The sequence below is a fragment of the Scyliorhinus torazame genome, chromosome 11 (assembly GCF_047496885.1).
Source record: "Scyliorhinus torazame isolate Kashiwa2021f chromosome 11, sScyTor2.1, whole genome shotgun sequence".
Taxonomy (NCBI): Eukaryota; Metazoa; Chordata; class Chondrichthyes; order Carcharhiniformes; family Scyliorhinidae; genus Scyliorhinus; species Scyliorhinus torazame.
In genome coordinates, this window is record NC_092717.1 from 17789332 (window position 1) to 17812694 (window position 23363).

The following is a 23363-nucleotide window of genomic DNA, read 5'->3' on the forward strand; positions in this document are numbered from 1 at the left end:
CGGGGTGCTCCGTTTTGCCCGGGGGTTTCCCGACGGCGTGGGGCTGCCCCACAATGGGAAACGCCATTGACCGGCCGGCGAAACGGTGCATCCCGCCGGCGTGCTGAACCGGAAATCTGGCGCGGCGGGACGGAGGATCCAGCCCAGGTTTTCCGTTTCCGTATCATGGCACTCAACATTAAAACTGGAGAGCTGTTGAGCATCACTTGGGAGCCCCCCCCCCTCCCCCAAATGCCCCCAATGAAATAGGTGAGCTCCTGACCCATCTGCCAGCCAGGACATGGCATTCAAGCCTCGAGAACCACTTTCACAGTTGAGCCATTTTTATTTTACTATAAAATTGTACTGCAGCATTTTACAATGTTGAAGTAACATATCGTAAAGGCTTATCCTATGTGTTTTAGTGTACAACGTATGAACATGAATTCTCATGTATTACGTAAATGTCAGCAATGGTTTGCCTAATGGCTTTAAACTGGTTTGAAAAGTTAGTTTGGAAATCGCACTGACACTATCAAATGAACACCAAACGTGCTTGTGTCAGATTGCTGTTTTGAGAGGCGTTATTCCACAATTGATGGATTTAAGGATAATGAGGGAGAAAAGTATAGTAGTATATGCGCTGAGGTGACGTAGGGAGTGAGTAGGCTTAATGTGGAGCATTTATGGTCCTATGGTTCTATAAACACCAGTACAGGGAAGTTGGGCCGAATGGCCTGTTTGTGTCCTGCAAATTCTATATCATGTCGTTTTAAAAATTGCAGCATCAAACGTCCAAGCTTATGCTTCGGACTGGTCGATCCCGATATTTAATTTAGGACTAAGTGAGTTTGTACTTTGGCAATTACAGATATGAGTACTGCCACACTTGGAAAATAAATATCCAATAATTTAAGTTATCGTGCATTTATATATTGGGGCCTAAACAAATGCTGAGGATAAGATTGCATTCATACACTGCATACGATTCACCCCAGGGGGTCCCACCATGATTTAAACAGCAACTTTTCAAACTTGACATTTAATCCCTGTCTATAAATCACTCAAGCCCTATTATTCATTATTATAAGGGCACAGTAGTTTTTTTTATTATGAATAAAATGAAATACAAATGTAGTGAAATATGTAATGTCATTTCTGCAGATTTCTCACACTGTCTCGTATGCGTTCCCAGTCACAGATAACATAAACGTGCTAGAGATAGCGCTGTTAAAAAAAAAAAGTCTTGTTGGTTAACAAATTGGTAATCATTTTTAGAAAAACAAAACATAATAGTATATGAGCATATTTTTACATTTGATTTATAGTCCAGCGGTTGTATAATGCCTTTAGACAGCTGTGTATGAATAATACAGTTCATTTCCTCGTTGTCATTTATTATGCCCACTCTTTCTCCATTCGAAGAATGTTTAGAAAACTCCACTATCAGGACCTGATTGATATCTCCTCAGTTATTCATTCCTTTAGCATGATGAGTCCAACACCTTCTAGACGATTTCTCAATATTCCAACGTCTACTCCATTGCACACTTTGTGCAGTAACTATTTCAATGCATTCTTCATGAACAGATTTTTTTGGTAATTATTGGATCAAAAATGTCAATCTCAGGATTTGGCTGTCGCTAACACGGACGACACTTAGGACCTGGTTTCCCTTGAGAAAGCGGTTCTCCTTGAACTGTTGCAGTCCACACGCTATAGATCCACCCACAGTGCTGTTAACGATTTTGACCCGGTGACGTTGAACGAATGGTGATATATTTCCAAGTCGGGATGGTGTGTTTCTTGGAGGGTAGCTTGAAAGTGGTGGTGTCCGCATGTACCTGCTGTCCCTGTATTGTTATGGGCCAGAGTTGAGAGAACCCCAAAATGTATCATGGAGTTCACCTGACCCAAAACTTTTAATAGATTGTGGTGTGGGGAGCACACGGCCCACTCTACAGGTGTGGTACAGCAGAAATGGAAAAGTATTTTTTAAGGCAATACAATGTTTATTCTATGAACTCAAGTTAACCTTTTTAAACCATACAGTGACCATCTTAGCAAGCATCAATTCAAATATAACCCCCAAAGAATACAACACTAAGTAATCCTTAAGCTGTCCTTTAAGCTGCCATGGGCAGCTCGGTAGCAGTGGGCACACGGTAGCATTGTGGATAGCACAATTGCTTCACAGCTCCAGGGTCCCAGGTTCGATTCTGGCTTGGGTCATTGTCTGTGCGGAGTCTGCACATCCTCCCCGTGTATGCTCCGGTTTCCTCGCACAGTCCAAAGATGTGCAGGTTAGGTGGATTGGCCATGATAAATTGCCCTTAGTGTCCAAAATTGCCCTTAGTGTTGGGTGGGGTTACTGGGTTATGGGGATAGGGTGGAGGTGTTGACCTTGGGTCGGGTGCTCGTTCCAAGAGCTGGCGCAGACTCGATGGGCCGAATGGCCTTCTTCTGCACTGTAAATTCTATGATTAACATCCATAAGACTTAAAAAAACCGTTAAACAGAAGCACATCAGGTTAAAGTCACTACTGAGAGCAGTTATTAGTTTTAAATCACCAAAGGATCGATTTACTGTCTTTAGATTACAGAGAGAGAGATTCATACACCTTCTGGCTGTGACTGCAGCTATCCAGCTCTGAAAACGAAACTAAAACACACCCTGCAGCAAACAGCCTAAAACAAAAGTAAAACGCTGTTAGACAGCCCAGCTCCACCCACTCTCTGACATCACTGCAGTAGTAAACACCCATTTCTTAAAGGTACACTCACTACAGATATTTATATACATACCCATTTATAAACACCCATTTCTTGAAGGTACTCTCACATGACAATATACTACTGGTATCATGTCAGGGAAAGTCTGCCAATGGAATGAATTTACAGTTAATCTGTTGGAGTTAATCATCTGTCCTTTACACAACTGGCCGGTTGCACATTCTGTTGATTTAAGACAGGTTCCACGAAGGGAGCAACCTGCCCCATCAGATTAATGTCCACCCATTGAAGATGGAAATTAGCCTTGAGGTGTCTAAAAGCAACAAGGTCTACATTGCGCCAAATGTAACAATAGGGAGCAGTGGAAACCTGCACCTCAGATGAATGGTACAATTTGTGTTTATTAGCCCCATTGAAGTGAACCCATGTCCTGGTCTGCTCTCCAAACTGTTAGGCATCTTAAGAGTTACAGAATGACATGGCACAGAAGGAGCCGGTTCAGCCCATTGTACCTCTATTGGAAATAATTTTACCTAAACTTAAATCTGATTGCACAATGCCTTTCTCTCACTCTAGGTTTTACCTTCTGAAAGTGACGTTCAACCGGAAATGGTCCTAATCTTTGAGCTCTTTTTGCTCCGTGGAAGTCATAGCAATATTGACCGGGCAGTAGGATGGGCTGCATTTCCAATCTGTAACAGCCAGCAGGAGATTTTGGAAGGAAAATACAAATGTCCCCTTTTAAGGGGACACAGGGACGTCAAAATAGATGAATTCAGAAAAATCGAACACCTTATATCATCAGACATAGATCATTGGCTGTGCAACCTCTACTTCCAGGTACAGAATTGTGTAAAGGGTTACTGTGATTCTAATGGAGCTGTATTTCACCAACAATCACAACACTTTGCAGGCCGAACAACTGATGAGCATCATTTACTGCCAGCATGTTACATGGTTCCTTAAAGGGCGTGGTAATGTTTCACTTTCACTGCTTACCTCACCTGGTATGGATGCCTTCAAAGTTTTTTTTAAAGCAGCAGTTGTATAATGCAGATCAATATTAAGTTAAAGATAAAGGGTCACCTTTACCTCTTCACTATTCCTCAGTTCTCCAGGGAAAGCAAAGGGCAATGGGGACTGACGGCAGTTGTGGTCAGGTCGCGCACGCTCCCACAGCCGTGCCCCAGTAAGTTCCCAAAGAAACATTTTTGGATCTGAGCCTGGAGCTGTGGTAAAGCCATGTCAATAGCTGAGGACTCTGGGTCTGTACTCGATGGAGTTTAGAAGGATGAGGGGGGAATCTCATTGAAACTTACAGAATACTGAGAGGCCGCTACAGGATGGACGTGGAGAAGACGTTTGCATGGGTGGAAGGGATTAGAAACCGAGGGCACAGCCCCAGACTGAAGGGTGGAGCCCTTAAAACTGAGATGAGGAGGAATTCCGTCAGCCAGAGGGTGGGGAATGTGTGGAATTCCACAGCAGAAGGCTGTCGAGACCAACTCACGGAGTGTCTTTAAGACAGAGATAGATAGGTTCTTGATGAATAAGGGGATGAGGGGTTACGGGGAGAAGGCAGGGGAATGAGCATTAAAAACATGTCAGCCATGATTGAATGGCGGAGCAGACGTGATGGGTTGAATGGCCATATTCTGTTCCTATATTTTATGGTCTAATATGATAATAGTGAGGCAGGAAGGGGATTTCCTATTTTTCCATCTAATCTTCTTTTAGCTGTATCCATGAGGTGCCCAAATGGAAGAGCATAGGGCAAAAACCTGGTAGTGGGTGTTGTGCTGTTATACTTTATCGCCTGTCGGGCCTCTTACTCTGGGTCACCCCCTCCTGAGATCAGACATTGCCGTCCCACCCCTCCCCACCTCAACTCGGGACCTACTTTAGTTGGCATTTATCAGAATGATGACAGCAATAAGGGACTTCAGGTGTATGAAGAGACGGAAGGTGGAAGTTGTGATTGCTCTTCTCATATTAGAGAAGATGAAAGGAAGTGTTCAAAATGATGAGGGATTTTGCGAGAGCAAGCAAGGAGAAGCCATTTCCTTTGGCAAGGGGGTCAGTCACCGGAGGTCATAGGTTGAAGATAATTGGCCAGGGATATGGAGGGTAAATTAGGAGAAACCCTTTCACACAGTGTTGTTGTGATCTGGAATGCATTACCTGAAGGATAATTAATTGCCTTCAAACGTCAGTTGGACAGGTACTTGAAGAGAACCACTTTGCAGAGTCATGGGGGGAAAGCTGAAGTATGGGACTAAATTAGAGAACTATTTTCAACAAGCACGACAGGCGGAAGGATCTCGTTCTACCCCTCAGCAGCTTCACCTCACTATCGCAAATTTACAAGATCGATGGTGCAAAAACTGGAATTATTTGCACGAGTAACGAGTGGCGTGTTGCTTAGTGCATCTTACATCATTACGCTCCTCGTTGAGAGCTTAGAATAATCCAAATGTAGTAAAGTTAAAGTTGCTTGTGACAGTGGCAGTCACCGACATTGCTCTGTCTCCAAAGAGTTTATCTGTAAACCACCTTGTGTCACGGAGTCAGCAGCCTCCCTTGTAATTCAGATTTGCAGTATCCCCAAATTGCATTAGGCATGCTTCTGTCTATAACTGTTATTACGATCTCAGACCCGACCCCAACAGTGCCTAGGATACTGGACAGAAACCCCAATATTTTATTTTAATTTTGTAAGACGGTGAGGAAAGGATACCGTGCTCCAGCGATGATTTCACGCAAAATAGGGATACGGTATATTAAAACAAACTTTATTACTAACACAGTATTGAAATGTCTTTAACATCACACAAGAAAATAGCTTACAATTACATCTTAAACAATGCTGATCAATGCAGTGACACAATACCCCTTAACTGCTATCTTTATTCCCACTCAAATAACAAAAAGCATCTCAGATCCCAATCCACTTTTAAATACAGTTAGCTTGCTGTAAGAAGATGTCTAGGATACTCCACTGTGAGAAAAAGAGATCTTTAGAGCCTGCTTAAAGAAAGAGACCTGACACCCTGCAGCTGCCGAGAAACACCTGGCTAAACGCGCCCTAAAGCGGATTCTGTTTTTTTCCTGTCGAATCACGCCCAATGTCTCCAATTATCTACTCCGCAGGGAACCCTCTTAATATAAATAGAAGTTCATTAGCCCTAACTTTTACGATGCTTTAATTGCACCTCTGGCTCCAAAAAGCTGAGCTGTCTCTCAAACCAGGATTTTTAAAAACACTACTGCAGCAGTCATACACACACTAACCCAGGGATTTAGCCCTTACTGAACCACATACATATAGTACACTATATCTGAAATTCCTACATTCATCATACTGTGACTGAGGGCGCTGCTGTGGATTGTTGGTAACACCCTCACCTCGGAGTCAGAAAGTTGTGGTTCAAGTCCCACTCCAGAGGCTTGAGCACAAAATCCCGGCTGGTGTTCCAGTGCATTACTGAGGGAGTGCTGCATTGTCAGAAGTGCCATCGTTCGGATGAGAGGGTCAACTGGAGCTCCACCTGCCCTCACAGGTGGATGTGAATGACCCTATGGTGCCATTTTGAAGAAGAGAATGGCGTCCTGACCGATATTTAGCTCTCAATCAAAATCACTGAACAGAAACTTTGATGCGTTCAGTCCCACACTGTTGTGTGTGAGAGCTCGCTGTGTGAAAATTAGCTGCCGCTTTTTCAATATTACCACAGTGACTGCACTTCAAAAGCACTTCATTGGTTGTAAAGCCCAGTGGGACATCCCCAAGTTGTGAAAGACTTCTCGAGAAATGCAAACCTCCTTTTTTTTCCGACCATTGGGTGCATTTAAAGTGCGTCTGATGTAGCCTAACCTGGGTGGTGGCCCTGCCTTGGTATTCCTCTTTCAGGGAACATTTGAACAGAGGAATTCCCGTGTGCTGCCGTTGTGGTTGTAGTCTTCCAATTTTCCTGCCAATCATCTTCCAATGCTCTTTAAACCACTTCTACAAATGGCACTGCTCCGGGCAACCTTTGGCAGCCATTTGTTATTGATGGGCGCATCAGAAACTGCTTTGCCAGTGTGCAAACCAGGGCAACGATATACGTAGGCCTCATTTGCATGGATCGGTCTAGCCGGTGTTTCTGGCGTCTTTGAAAACTGCTGCAGGGAGGATGGGCGTAGAGAATCCAATGCCATCCCTCTCTGCTGCTTTTGCCCAGTTGATGCCCATTTATCAGACGTGACCCACCTAAAAATCCACCAAGAATTTGTCAAGTGAAATAATGAGTATTAACAGAAGGACTGGCAATGGGGAAATAAGAAAGAGACTGGATCTTGAGGCAGCAATGGTGGTCATGGAGCTTGGACTGAGATTTGACAGCTGCATTAGTGAGGCTTGCCCCCCCCCCCCCTGTAGTGTCACAGGCTAGACCATCTGTGGCGCACAAAGACTCCGTGAGACGAATAGAGTGAAGTCGATGAGGCTTTATTAAGCGTGTCTGTTCCCCAGCAGTAGGAGTATGAGGTCAACGGCCAACCAGGACCCGGGATCTGTCAGCCAATGACATTAGGGCTTCCAGTCCCACATGACCCCCAATACATACTACCACACCATCTTCAGCTGCTTTATTCCTCGGCCATAAGGTCAGAAGTGGGGATAGTCTCTGCGGATTTCACAGTGTTCAGGAAGCGTGCAGCTCCTCAGATACTGAAGCAATCCATGCCTGCATGCAGCAAGACCTGGACAATATTCAGGCTTGGCTGATAAGTGGCAAGTAACGTCCACACCAGACAAGTGTCAGCCAATGATTGACCATCTTCATCCAACGAGAGAGTATCTAATCACCTCTGCTTTACATTTAATGGTACCACCATCGCTGAATCCCCCATTATCAACATCTTGGGGATTACCATTGCCCAGAAACTGAACTGGACCAGTTTTATAAATACCCCGTGGCTACAAGAGCAGGCCATAGGCTGGGAATTCTGTGTCGACTAACTCCTGATTTCCCAAAGCTTGTCCACCATCTATAAGGCACAATTCAGGAGTATGATGCAATGCTCTCTGCTTACTTGGATGAGTGCAGCTCATACAACACTCAAGAAGCTCAACATCGCCCAGAAGCAAGTAACCCAATTTATTTGCATACCATCCACCACCTTAAACATTTTCTCCCTCCATCAACGATGCACATTGGCAGTTGTGTACCATCTATGAAATTCACAGATGCAACTCACCAAGCCTCCTTCGACAGCACCTTCCAAACCTGTGACTGCTACTATCTCATAGAATTTACGGTGCAGCAGGAGGCCATTCAGCCCATCGAGTCTGCACCGGCTCTTGGAAAGAGCACCCTACCCAAGGTCCACACCTCCACCCTATCCCCATAACCCAGTAACCCCATCCAACACTAAGGGCAGTTTTGGACACTATGGGCAATTTATCATGGCCAATCCACCTAACCCGCACATCTTTGGACTGTGGGAGGAAACCGGAGCACCCAGAGGAAACCCACGCACACACGGGGAGGATGTGCAGACTCCGCACAGACAGTGACCCAAGCCGGGAATCGAACCTGGGACCCTGGAGCTGTGAAGCAATTGTGCTATCCACAATGCTACCGTGCTGCCCTTATCTAGAAGGATAAGGGCAGCAGATGCATGGGAACCCACCACTTGCAAGTTCCCTAGCAAGTCACACACCATCCTGACCTGGGACTATGGACGCGATCTAAAAGAAACGTTTCTAAGTGTCATATGTGGCGTGCTTTGCTGGGATTTTCCCATTGTCTTTGTTGGCAAGTTCCCCACTGCTATCTAACCATACTTAGTCACTTTTTGGGGCCCTGGGGAGTTTCTCCCTGGTCAAGTCCACACTTAGAATTATTTTCATCACAGTTGAGCTGAACTTGCTGGCCAGACCAGCTCCTCAGTGATCGGGCCACCATTTTGAAAAGGTGCCCAATCTCAAAGACAGGTTGTTCCCCCCACCCATGTGCAATTTCAGGTCCCTCCCCCCACACACACAGACACATGGGCATTTCCCGACACCCCTCAAGTGATGACACCCTGCTATGGGGTTGCTGAGGGCCCTCCGATTTTAGGCCTTCCCATGGCCCCCTTTTGAGACCCCTCCTTTCATGTGCATAGCTTCCCCAGGCTCTGACCCTTGGCACTGCCACCCTAACACCCTGGCAGTGCCTTCTTCTCTTAACACTTACCCGCACTTCCCTTACTTTCTATTTATCTTTATAGTAAAACAATCTGATAGTCCCAATTATTATATTTCTGTATATTTATGATGATGTTTATCATGGAAGCCACCTACGTAAACTTATCAGGTTATATTTGTGTCCACTGCAACAGCTCCACTGGCAGAAGGATATAATAATAATAATAATAATCATAATCATCTTTATTGTCACAAGTAGGCTTACATTAACACTGCAATGAAGTTACTGTGAAAATCCCCTAGTCGCCACATTCCGGTGCCTGTTCGGGTACACAGAGGGAGAATTCAGAATGTCCAATTCACCTAACCCGCACATCTTTGGACTGTGGGAGGAAACCGGAGCACCCGGAGGAAACCCACGCAGACACGGGGAGAACGTGCAGACTCCGCACAGACAGTGAACCAAGCCGGGAAATCGAACCTGGGACCCTAGTGCTGTGAAGCAATAGTGCTAACCACTGTGCTACCATGCTGCCCCAGTACCATGCTACTGATATATAAATTACTATTGTATAATTCTATCAAGCATTCTTGGAATATTTTAGTGCTGTTGACACTATTTAATATATTTCTTCGCTTGCAGCAACAGCAACGATTGTAATTTATATAGTGTGGAGAAATGTCCCAAAGTGCTTTGATTTTAAATTCTTTAACAGGTAATAAAGCTCCCCAAATCCCTTGTTGGGCGGAAGGAGTATGGAGGGGAAATCCAGCTACCTCCACACACTCCTGAATGTTCTTGCGCCTCTGAGAAGAATGAGACCAATGAGAACTTCCTGGGCACCGACTCTGGCCTAAAGGTAACTGCGCAGTCTGATATCACAATCTAAATGCAGGTGGTCCTCAATTACAACCCAAGGTTAGTAACCTCATCTGATTTATGTGTCCGATTCATTGTAAAAGAAACAAATTGTGTACTGTATCTTTGACAAATGTTCACAAAACATTTCTGAAAAAGCCATGAAGAAAGGGGGGCATTCAGTCTTATATTGACGACCACATTACTTTTTTTGGATAGGTACATGATGGATATTCCATCTGACCAATCTTTTCATCTGACTGCTAAATGTTCCTTTTGCCTTTTTCCGTTTTCCTGTGGCTCTGTTCCAACTACGGCAATCAGTGGGTTTGTCCTTCTTTCTTTTGGTATCTATATTCTCATGCTCAGAGTCGGCAGGTATCAAATGATACCACCACAAGGTTCAACCGGCTATCGATCAAAGAGCCAAACACCAGTTTGTTAGTTCAAGGTCAAGGGTACTTTATTTACACACAATTAGTCATGCAACATAAACACGACTAGTTAAATACACCCATCGACTAAGACAACCTGTACTTAACTTCAGGCACCCGGCTTAGGTCAGAGGAACAGTGGCCGCTGTCCAATTCTGGATCTATCGAGTCTGAAGACGTAACTGCTGCTCAGCTGGGCTCATCCGTCTGGTAGCTAGCGTTGAACTTGGACTTGCTTCTGGTGGTGCTACGATTGGAGAGGGACGTTGCCGGGGCACCAGGACCAAAAGAGAATGAACGTATGGTGGATTCGCTTCTTCTAATTGGGGGGTTTTTGCGCTGTTTTGGGCGGTCCTTCAGTTTGGACTAATTGGGTGATCCCCGATCACTGTGTTCGATTTCTGACCAATAAATAGGCGGGTGCCTGGATGGCTGGGCGTGTCCCAAGCGGTCACTGACCCCGTTGTTTATGCTTCCCTAGAACAGGGAGTGGCGCCAAAATGTCTGGGACTGTACCGGTCGCTCAAGTACCAGTCCTTTGTCTTGGTGGAGATGGGCCATCAAATGCTAATCGGCCCATCAAAATGCTAATTGGTCGGAGTTTCGATACCGTCTGGACTTCTTGCTTGCAAATATACATTTCAGGCTCTGAGCCTGCCTGAGTCTTGCCTTGTCCATTTTACCCGCTAGGCTTTGCGAGTTTCTCTGTCCCTAGTTGTAAGTGGCCATCCCAGATGGCTACACTCTTTAATATTTTTCATTTGGTTTTACTCTCTGCGTTTGCAAGCCTTAAGTGCAGCTAAAAGGAAGGGTACCACAATTCCAATGCAAAGTCACCTTGCATGTAATAATGATGAAATGCTTAGAAATTTAATAATGTCTAAACAAACAAAAGATAATTTAATTCAAATTAAAATATTATGTGATGGGTTAATGAATTTCTTCTCATTAAAATAGTAAGATGTTGCAAATGTTTGAATTAAGGTTTACCTAAATGAAGCTGATATATAAATTGTTCATCTTAAATGTGATTGTCTATAAAAATAATGATCCTAGCTCTGGCCATTCAGGAGAATGCACACTAATTGCATATAGGCCATAGCATTTGCACTAGTGTAATTTTCTGCAATATTATTGTTGCAGTTTTTCCTCAAGTAATGAATAGTGTCTAACAGGAAAAGGTAGAGATATTCAATAAATACTTTCTGTCTGTTTTTTATACTGGAGGATAAGGACAAAATACAAACAGTATAAGGGAACCTAAAAAGATAAGCCAAGGTGAGGAATTTTGTAGATTTAAGTAAAAGAGTAGTAAAAGGGAAAATAATGGGACTTAAGGTAGACAGACCTCCACGATCAGATGGATTCCATTCTGTGGTATTAAAAGAAACAATTGATAAAATTACAGATGTGTTTACCATTGCACCCCACAGCTCTCTAGATTCACAATAGTGGCCTTGATTGGGAAAATGAATGTCACTTCATTGTTTGAGAAGCGAGGTTGAGAGAAACGAGAGGCACCATCTAACGGAATGGAGACAGAGTCCTGTAACGAGTGCGTTTAGCCGGGTGTTTCCCGGTGCTCACTATCTAACCATGCTATCTAACGGGACTTTGGTTCGTTTCGGGGTCTGAGCGGGGGATACCCTGCCGAGGCCGTACTTTGTTCCATTTCCTGCACTGAGGAGCTCCGCTCGCGTGGCCAATCCACCTAACTTGCACCTCTTTGGGTTGTGGGGGTGAGACCCTGTAGACACGGGGAGAATGTGCAAACTCCACACGGACATTGACCCGGGGCTGGGAACGAACCCGAGTCCTCAGCGCCATGAGGCGGCAGTGCTAGCCACTGCGCCACCGTGCTGCCCTACAACATGGGATAGTAATTGGTTAGGAAGGTAGCAGGCAGAGAGCATGATAAAGAGATAATTCTTTGATTGGTGGGATGTGACAAGTGGCGTTCCTCAGGGATCTGCACTGCTATCTCAGCCCTTTACTGGATACATTAATGGCCTGGATGAAGGAATCAAGTTTTAAATCCAAGCTTGCAGATAATGTACCTATAAGTTAGGAGGTAGGAAGTTAAGTAGATGGGAGCAGCTAGTTAACAATGGGGGATATAACTGACTCAGTGGGCAAACTATGGAAGATGGTGTTCAATGTAGGGAATGTTGAATCGATCCACTTTGGATAGGAGGAAGGTGAATTAGAAAGTGTTTGTAATGCTAAGGGGTGAGAGTAGCAATTGGCATGTCTCGCATCCGATATCCACCTGTAGGTTGGATATAAAGTGCAGCAGTTTAGCCCCTATACAGCTTGTGCCCAATCTAAGCAGGCATCAGATCCACTGCCAAACCAATAGGGCCCTTTTTTCAGGCATCCTGGGCAGACACCTAAAAGAGCCATCCGGCCTCCTGATCTTGTAATTCCGGATTTAAAGCCCCCCTTTCAGAAAATGGCAGTCATCAGCAAGGTAGGTATAATCTTTATTAGTGCCACAAATAGGTTTACATTAACACTGCAATGAAGTTACTGCGAAAATTCCCTAGTCGCCACATCCTGGCACCTGTTTGGGTTCACTGAGAGGGAATTCAGAATGTCCAATTCGCCTGACAATGACGTCTTTCGGGACTTGTGGGAGGAAACCGGAGTGCCTGGAGGAAACCCACGCAGACACGGGGAGAACGTGCAGACTCTGCACAGGCAGTGACCCAAGCCGGGAATCGAACCCGTGTCCCTGGCACTGTTAAGCAACAGTGCTAACCACTGTGCTAGGTACCTGATGGCTCCCTCAGAAACTATTGACGGGAGATGAAACTCTCCAGGGACAAAACACAGGTGAAATTTTCAACTTTTCGAGTGAGACACAAGTTAAGCTTTGGAGACTCCGTTGAGAGTCTGTCAGTCCATGTGGGGCTTCGAAACCTAATTGACTAATTTCATGGATAAAGTTGGTGATGTTTTACCCCAAATTTTGTGATTATTTATGCTTATTATATCCTGCGACAAATTTTATTTTTAGCTGTAGGCACTGATCTGAATCAGGAAAGAAAATGGTACTCTTAGCAATTTAATTAGTTTTGTTGTCATTGCTAGTTCTGGATTGCTGAATTTTAGAAAAGAGCAATTTGATGAGATGGCTTTGCAGTGCTTGCTAATTGATGGTTGGTAGCTTTCTCCAAATATTGTCAGTGAAAGTGTTTTTGATTTGAGTGAAACCAAATAGCATGGTTAATGTACTAGATAGAGGCTTAGCTGTGCTAGCCACTATATTGCGATTTTTATGTGTTATTGATGTGTAACACTATATGGATGAACTAAAAGTACATTGATACACAATGTTGCCAAGATAAATAAAACGGTCTCAGTCACAATGGGGAAGATTCTCTGACATCCCCATAGCGTGTTCCTCAGCGGTGGGAGGCAACCTGCCATTGGCTGGAGTTGGGATCTACTGGTCCCTCTGCTGTCAATAGGATTTCACATTGAATCCACCTCACGCTGCTGGCAACCCCGTGGCGGGGCCGCGCCATCGGCGGGATTAGAAGATCTATCCGCCGTTAAGTAGCTGGAAGATCTCGCCCAATGTCTTTGATGACAATCGTATCTTTAGGTAGGGTCAAGTTACCAACTACTTAACTTGAAGCTGTTTTTTAAAATAAATTGTATCGAACTTCCAGTGACTATGGGAAAATTTATGGAGGATCTGTCCACCAGCTGCAAACCTGTTGCAATCCTGCTGTGGCCTTTTCTGGGAGGCCCATTAGACTATCATAGAATTTACAATGCAGAAGGAGGCCATTCAGCCCATCAGGTCTGCACCGGCTCTTGGAAAGAGCACCCTACCCAAGGTCAACACCTCCTCCCTATCCCCATTAGGATTCAGACCTGGTCAAGCACGTCCCACCCTCGGGCTCATGTGAGGGGAATTCTCTCCCCACAGAATTCTTAGTGTGGGCTGAATGGCCAAATGTCCGGATGGCCAGTCGGAGGCTGACAGTTCTCCAGTACCGGCATCACCACCAGGAGTGGTGGCTACTGCTGGTGCTGCAGTGTAGCCTGGGAAGAGGATCGGTGATGGAGCGCCAGGAGTGAGGTAAGGGCCGCGATTTACCGGTCGCCTCCCTCCAGAATCAGAATGGGGCGCATCCCGTATATCCCAGGGGAGGTCGATTTCCGGCGATCGGTACGTCTAACGAAATCTTGCGCGATGTTGCGATCTGGATACCGCCCAACTCGCATAGCTAAAAGAACTTAAAAGCTCACTTAGCTATGCTGCCGCCAGATCGAACGACCACCCCACATCAATCTGCCTCGCCGAGAAGACCCCATCCGGGCACTGCTCAGCACTGGTCACCACAAAAGGGGACCAGGCGCAACAACACTTGGGGATCTCCCAGGCAATCGGAGGACCCTGGGTGGGCAGCCTCTGGCCAGGCTGGCACCCTGGCACTGTTGGTGCCACCTGGGAACCTTGGCACTGCCACCCTGGCAGTACCACCTGGGCACCCTGGCAGTGCCAGAATGTCAATGCCAAGGTGCCAGGCTGGAATTTTGCCAGGGTTCGTGCCCAGGGGTGTCCTGCTGATATGTGGTTGGGTGCGGGGGGGGGGGGGGGGGGGGGGGGGAGGAGCTCGAGGACCCCTCAACAGCGCCAAACACTTCCTGCACTGTGGAACTCCGCTCATCGGAACTCCTCAGTGCAGGAAATGCAGCTAAGTGTGACCTCGATGGGGAGTTCCCCACCAGGGGCCAAAAAATAAACCAGAGTGCCGTGAGGTATTGGGGTCGTTCCCGGCGCTACAAGCACTGGGACTGACCCTCGATTCCCGCTCAGATTATGTTTTTTTTAATCAAATCGTGCCCAAGGTGGGCATGTTTGCTGGGGTCTAGGTGAGGGGGTGCAAGAGAAGGGGGAATGCAGTGAGTGTTAAGGAAGATGGGGATCTTCATCCGTGGGTGACCCTTGCCTCCGGTGGGTGGCTCCATTAGGCCTGGGCTGTTCAAGTGGAAGCGACCACTCTCACCAGGCCACAGGCCTACTCACAAAGTTTTATCTTAAATGGCCACTTCAGGGCCTCAATTGGCCTCGGGAAGGCCAGCCTTGGGCCTTTCCATCCTGGACTAAAATTCAGGGAAGTCGAAAGGCAGTGGGATTTCCACTCGGCACCTCCCCACCCCCCCCCCCCCCGCCAATCATCCCCCCCGCCAATCATCACCCCCCCCCCCCCACCAGCCTCTGAGGGGTGGAGGGAGGGGGGGATTCACTTAAATTCCAGCCCCTATGAATTTGTAAGGATAATTTCCCAGCCTAAAGCTACTTGCAGGGTGATCTAACACAACATCTGACACAAGATCACTCCACATACACGTCCATGAAGTATAAACCTCTTTGGAGGGTGCCAGCAAGTGGAACTGCGTTGAAGGCTAGCTCGTGTATTGAAATAGTACATTGTAAAGCAAAATGTATGTGTTGAGGATCGCTTAGGGTTGGTTTAGCACAGTGGGCTAAACAGCTGGCTTGTAATGCAGAACAATGCCAGCAGCGCGGGTTCAATTCCCGTACCGGCCTCCCCGAACAGGCGCCGGAATGCGACGACTAGGGGCTTTTCACAGTAACTTCATTGAAGCCTGCTTGTGACAATAAGCGATTATTGTTTTAAATGTTGTTGCCTGTGTCAGGTACTGATTCCAGTCGTTCTTATTTAAAGTTTCACGAAGTGATTCATCCAAAGGCTATAACACAACAAATACTGACTTTATTTTGGCTTGAAGTTGCCAAATTGATCCCCACGAAGAGTCTGGTAGATTAATAATTTGCAATGTCAAAGAGCTGTTGCAATACAACATTACTTAACTATCCCATAGAACTAAAGAAAATAGCCAAATACTGGGGGTTACAAAAATGTGATAATCATTATTGAATTATGTTGTAATTATTGCATCTCTGATTGGTTACAAGGGAAATCTAATATTACTACTACAGAGCAGCTGTGTCAGAGAACTTAAAAGTTTTGTTAAACTCCAGACCTTTCCCAGATTAAAGCTCCAGCACACCAGACTAGCAGTCATTTATATTAATGCGTAGGCCCACTTAGGGATCATTACATTGCCTCTGAGGTTCAGAGGTCTATGCTAACTTGAGTAAGATCCCATTAAGATATCAACAAGGAGTCTATGATGTGTGTGGTCACTTGACATGAATATTACTTACATCCTCATCTATTTCAGCAAGGTTACAAAGTCGCTTCTGGTTGTTAACTTTTATTCTCAAAGGACGGTTTTTCATCTTGCCGTCAAACACATTTGTAGGTCTTAAAACGGAGTACGTTTTTAACATGTAACCGAGGTCTAATCAAGATATATTATATAAATAGAATCCTACGGGTAATTTCTTGGCAAATTATTATTTGAAACCAATTATTTGTGCTGGAGCTAAACGGCATTTGTGTCTGCAAAGCCCAATTTCTATTTTCCTGCTAAAGTTTTGGAAATAGGTCCCCACTTCACAGTGAGATCAGTCACGGTATAATAATAATCACTTATTGTCGCAAGTCGGCTTCAATGAAGTTACTGTGAAAAGCCCCTAGTCACCACATTCCGGTGCCTGTTTGGAGAGGCCAGTACGGGGATTGAACCCGCGCTGCTGGCCTTGTTCTGCATTACAAGCCAGCTAGTTAGCCCAGTGTGCTAAACCAGCCTCACAGTATCCCCTCTCTGAGATTTGATCTGATTCTGTACGGCCACAAACTGAAGGTACTGCAATCCAATCTACAGAACAATGCAAATAAAATGTGGCTTCCAGATTCTGAGTATCTGAGCATGGCGTGGACTTCTAACAGTCAGGAGACTTACAAATAAAGAATTCTACTGACATAAGCTCCTGTCAGGAGAGTTCGGTCTATTATGAAAAGGGTTGTTTTCAGCATGGAAAGCAAAGCATTTTTTGCACTATCTTGTTCAGCAACGTGCATCGCCATTGACTGATATCAAAACGGTTTGTCCCTTTTAATTAAAAAAGGCATTTCTTTCTGCCTTTGATATCTCTATTCTCCTGCTTTGTTACATCCAAATTATCCTTCCTCAGACAAGCTGTTGAGTATTATGGAATATCAAAACGGAGGCCGTTCGGCCCATGCTCGCTGTGCTATAAAATCAGTGCCACTCTCCTGATTTTTCTCCTGCTGTCCTGCAATTTTTCTTGTCCTTTTAAAGGACGTGTCCTGCACTTTAAAAAAAAATTGATTTGTGGGTGCGAATTGCGCTGGCTGGGCAAGCTTTTATTGCCCTTCAACAGATTGTTTTGCTGGGGTCATTTCAGAGAGCATTTAACAATCAACCACACTGGATTTGTATTGGATTTGGGTTTATTGTCACCTGTATTGTTCTGCATACAGTTTCAGACAGATTGTTCCTTACATGAAAAAACATAGGATATACGATAGATACACAATGTAAATACATAGACACAGACATTGAGTAAAGCATACGGAGTATAGTGTTACTCAGTCGAGAAGATGCGTGGAGAGATCAGTTCTGGCCATAAGAGGGTCATTCAGGAGTCTGGCAACAGTGGGGAAGAAGCTGTTTTTGAATCTGTTCGTGCGTGTTCTCAGACTTTTGCATCTCTTGCCCGATGGAAGAGGTTGGAAGAGAGAATAACCAGGGTGGGAGGGGCCTTTGATTATACTGCCCGCTTTCCCAAGGCAGCAGGAGATATAGACAGCGTCAATGGATGGGAGGCTGTAGTTTCTTATGGCCCTGGGCCAGGATAGATTATTGGTGATGTGCACACCTAGGAGTTTGAAGCTGTCAACTATCTCACCTTGGCACCATTGATGCAGACAGGGATGTGTACGATACTTTGCTTCCTGAAGTCAATGACCAGCTCCTTAGTTTCACAATACTGAGAATCTGGAGTCACATGTAGGCCGGACTAGGCAAGGAAAGATTTTCTTCCCCAAGGGGGCATTCGAGAACCAGATGGGTTTGTACAACAATGCTCCATGGTTTCGTGGCCATCATTAGATTAGACATTTAATTCCAGATTTTAAAAAAAAGTTGGATTCAAGTTTCACCATCTGCCGTGATGGGATTTGAACCTAGGTCCCCAGATCATTACTCCATGTCTCATAAATTACTAGCCTAGTGATAAGGCCACTAGGCCACTGCCATCACAACCTCAAAGCCAATGGCTCACATGGTCCTATGTTTCTATTACAGCTGCACCAATCTGAGGCTAACGATAAATGTAAAGTGGTCACAGAAGCTTAGTAATTAATGATGATCCTAATGTATATCAAAACTAGTTTGAAACCGGGTCTACACAATAGGGGAGCAACACATTACTATTTAAAGCTGAAACCCTTTGCTTAATAGCATTATCATATATTGAGTTGATGTGAACAGTTTACATCTATTGTTGCCAAATGGATGTATCTATATGGAAAGTTTGGAAAATACCAGCCATATACTTTGATGGTTCGATTTACCAAGTTGCCAGGGCGTGGCGGCATGGTGACGCAGTGGTTAGCATTGCTGCCTCACAGGGCCAAGGACCCGGATTCGGTCCCAACCCTGGATCACTGTCCGTGTGGAGTTTGCACATTCTCCCCCTGTCTGTGTGGGTCTCGCCCCCACAACCCAAAGATGTGCAGGGTAGGTGGATTAGCCACGCTAAATTGCCCCTTAATTGGGCAAAAAAAGAATTAGGCACTTTAAATCTATTAAAAAATATATTTACCAAGTTGCTAATGCAAATGTTAAGTTCTGGCCGCCAGAAAGGATGTGAATGCATTGGAGGGAGCGCAGAAGAGGTTTACAAGACTGGTTCCGAGGATGAGAAACTTCAGTCATGAGGATAGTTTGGAGAGGTTGGAACTGTTTTCCTTAGAGAGGAGAAGGCCCAGAGGAGATTTGATAGAGATGTTCAATATCATGAGGGGGCTCGACAGAGTAGACGGGGAGAAACTGTTCCCCCTCATAAAAGGACCGAGAACGAGCGGAGGCAGATTTAAAGTGATTTGCAAAACAAATCCTTTTTCACACACCGCATGGTTGGGGTCTGGAATGCACTGCCTGGGAAGGAGGCGGGTTCAATTGAGCGTTCAGGAGGGCATTAGATAATTATTTGGATAGAAACAATGTGCAGGTTTACAGGGAAATGGCACTAAGTCATGATGCTCGTTTGGAGAACAGGTGCAGACACGACGGGCCGAATGGCCTCCTTGGGCGCCTTAACAATTCTGTGATTCCGTGATGCTGAGGCGGATTATTTTATTTAAAGTAAGCTCTCAGCCACACAAAGCCATGGGGGGAGATTCCCTCTGTTGTGTTATGTGCAATCTGTGAAGGATGGCTTTACGATATTATTGAGCACAGTGAAAATCTTTTCCATGTGTCTATAAAGAAATTGAGATGATCCACCCAACTCACTGGTCCGTGTCTTCCTCCACCTTATTGTAGCAGCCCAATATCTTGACTGTGTGCCGTCCTAAACTGTGGACAGCAATAAAGAGATGCTGGAGATTTTTATCTCTATGTTATCAAAGATGTCGGTTGCAGTTAGTGACCATCTGGAGTTTCTGTTCAATTGCACCAGGTTTTTCAGAGTAATTCCACCAACCTTGGCTTCAGCAACACAAACCTTGTTGCATTTTAAGCGCAGTTTGCGTCCGGCGCAACTCACGTTTCGCAATGTTTTGTGCTAGTTTTAAAAACATTGCTTTCGAAAACGGGCCACACCCACAAAGCTGGCCGCCTGCCCCCTCTTGTCTAATTAACCACAGTTGGGAGCGGATTGAGCTGACATGTGGCTGAGTTTGAGTGGAAACTTGGAAGGAAAATAACACATCTATCAAAATGGATGCAGTTTTGGGTGAAATAGGAGTTCGAATCGCTGACTCTGCCCCAAATGACAACCATACCCCAATATGTTTAATTAAGGTAGTATGGAAATCTCCTGACTTGACGAAGCTGACCCGGGGGACAGAAATCTGGGTCAAGACGTGTTTCACCTGAGCTGCAATTGCGCTATCCCTCTGGAGATTTTCCATGTTTTAACACACGGGTTCCCAAACTGCGGGTTGCCACCCTCAGTGGGGCCGCAGGACAAGCAATTGGGGTCGTGGGCTCACGCTCCTCCATGGCAGCAACATGGAGCAGAGATTCAGATGGGACAGTTCTGGAACATTCTCTGAAGGCACTTGACATGGGCGCGGACACAATTTATTTTCTTGCCTCGCTTCAGTGGGCGTATCCAAAGCCTGAGAGTTGCCCCCCCCCCACCCCCCAAAACAAAGCCTGCAAAACGGTCGGTGAAATAACGTTACCACCTGTTCTCTGACCCCCCCGCACCTCTGCTCAAACAACCTTAACCACTCCTCCCTCTCCACTCACACCTCTATCCCGACTCTCACAACTCACAACAGGGGGTTAGAGCTGTGAGAGTGTGGCTGAGTAGGGCCTACTCAGCCACACTCTCACAGCTCTAAGCCCCTGCTCTCCATAGGTCCACCCCCTCTCCTCTCATCAATTTTCTTCCCTCACAACTTCCACCCATCCTCTGCTCTGACAGCACGGTAGCATAGTGATTAGCACAATTGCTTCACAGCTCCAGGGTCCCAGGTTCGATTCCCGGCTTGGGTCACTGTCTGTGTGGAGTCTGCACGTTCTCCCCGTGAGTGCGTGGGTTTCCTCCGCGTGCTCCGGTTTCCTCCCACAGTCCAAAGATGTGCAGGTTAGGTGGATTGGCCAAGCTAAATTGCCCTTAGTGTCCAAAATTGCCCTTAGTGTTGGGTGGGGTTACTGGGTTATGGGGATAGGGTGGAGGTGTGCGGTTGGGTAGGGTGCTCTTTCCAAGAGCCGGTGCAGACCCGATGGGCCAAATGGCCTCCTTCTGCACTGTAAATTCTATGAAATCGATGACAGCTCTATCTCTCCCCCCTCACTTCCTACATTCACAGATCTATGTCCCACTTGCTCTTACTCAAATGGCAATTTGAAGCCTTTGAAATGGAGTCACAGTTGGAAAAGGTTGGGTACGCACTGTCTTCATAATGTCTGTGTGATGCGTTGTAAGCAGCGTTGCCTTCTTCTGAGTGACTGTTCAATGCACCAGCACCAGTCTTTCACCAAGAGTTTTTTTTCCACATCTTCTACTACAAGATGCAAATGTATGCGACAAGGTACTGAATAAGATAATTTTTTCATTTACCATTGTCCCAAAGGAAGCAATGGGATTGATTTATATCCTGCAGTTAAATTTGATCCTTGTTCAAAATGAAAATTTATTTTCATGTTTAAACAACTTTGAAAGTTTTCAAGGCTAATTTCGAGCACATTTCACTGATATATGTGGATACAACCTACTGGAACAGTAAAACTTTATAACCAAATACAGCTTCTCTAATTATAAATTGAATTTGACAGGCAAGTTATATTGTAACCTGGTCCATTTTAAAACGATGCTGGCTGACAACCCCGGACTGCTTTCAGAGCGCAGGAACATGTGGAAAAAATTGTCCTTTTATATTTCGCAGCTTGTCACTTCCTCCCCAGGACAACCTTTGACCTCCCAAAGAGATCCTATCACCCACAAGGGAAGTATTCCCACTGGTGTAAAGGAAGCAGAGAAAGGTTTTCATGTTGTGGAGGGCGGGGAGGAAAGCAAACACAAAGAAAGAGGGAGAAAAAAAGAGGAAAGGATCTTAAAGTGCTTCCATCAGGTTGGCCATCTGATTTTATTTTGTTGTTGTATGCATCACCACATTCCTTTGGACTCCAAAGGGCAGAACATGAAATGTGATTAAATTAGCACTCTTTCTCCGTCTTCTTATTCTATTAGGAACCAGCAACAAGGAATGATTGTCATAGGAATGGGGAAGAAAAAGCAAATTTGAACCTTCAAGGTATTGCCAAATGAATTGTATCCATGAATGTGCTGACAGGATAGTTCTTGTATGCAGTCTGTCAACTTGATGTTTTATCAATAGGGCGAAAACAAGCATACTTAAAACCACTTTAAGTAATAAAGAGTCCAAAGCAGTTTTTTTTTTGTCTGCACATGCTTGAGATACCCAAGTTCAAAGAATAACTTCCACCCTGCTATGCGCGTATTTTGTTTGGCCAGTTGTTTCTCGCTGAAATTAGGATTTTCCTTCTGCACAACACATTGCGCAGTTTAATATTCCAGCTCTGCGTAAAACTAGAGGAAGTTGATTATTAGAAGGGCAAGCATGTTTTAAATTTTAGAAAGTCTTCCACTGCAGTTAAAATTAGGCAAGAAACTGTGTGACAGAAAATTCCCACTCATCATCACTGTGAATTCCTGGCAAGTGACTATTCCTGACGTGTGAATCCAATTTTGTGGCAAATAACTTATTCAGCTAACAGGATTTAATTTTTTGCCTCGACACATTGATATTTACAACGCAGTAATGTTCTCAAATACTTCACTATTTCACACTAACCGGATTCAAGGGGATTGCGGCTTAATACTTCTTAGAATTATTTCCCCCCCGCCATAACAATCGGCCATTCAAGGGTTTGATCGAGTCAATAGGAATCGTAAATCATGTCAGAAATCTTGTGTTAATGCCATAAGTTCTTGCATCAAAATATCAAAATGGTATCGTTTAAGCAAGGTTGCCGTAACAATATAGACAGTCATTCTTGCAATCTGGAATGTGATTCTGTCTCAACATTTTCAGCATGTTGCAACTCAAGTCTGTCTTTCCCATATATTTGGAAGGAGAATGGAGTTTTATTTTTAGAAATGCACTAAGAGCAGCTTACAATAATTGCTTTCTAATGTGAAGACTTCAACATGCCTAGAGAGTACAGGACACAAAATAAAATCTTAGCCTCTCTGTGCTTGCCACTTTTATTCAGCTGGCTACAGAGAAAATCAGTCGTGACTAGACTTCATTTTGGGGACGATTCTCCGATATAGAGGCCAAGTGTTCGCGCCGTCGTGAATGCCGTCGCGTTTCACGATGGCGCGAACAGGGCCCGGGCCCCCACAGGGGGCTAGCATGGCGCTGGAGCGGTTCACGCCACTCCAGTGTCCACTGCGCCAACCCGCGCATGCGCAGTTGGGGCAGCCCAATCCTGCACATGCGCAGTTGGGCCGCGCCATCCTGCGCATGTGCGGGGAACGTCAACGCACGCCGGCCCCTTGCCAACA

General features: G+C 45.3%; 1 protein-coding gene across 1 annotated transcript in view; it reads left to right on the forward strand.

Annotated features, from left to right (window-relative positions):
- The first annotated feature begins 4635 nt into the window (after window positions 1-4635).
- Window positions 4636-23363, forward strand: part of ofcc1 (orofacial cleft 1 candidate 1) — a 210887-nt gene continuing 192159 nt past the window's right edge. The window contains exons 1-4 of the mRNA XM_072468662.1: window positions 4636-4788; window positions 9604-9747; window positions 21718-21903; window positions 22023-22086. Coding sequence (XP_072324763.1) covers window positions 4636-4788; window positions 9604-9747; window positions 21718-21903; window positions 22023-22086 — 547 coding nt within the window. The remainder of the gene's footprint in view (window positions 4789-9603; window positions 9748-21717; window positions 21904-22022; window positions 22087-23363) is intronic.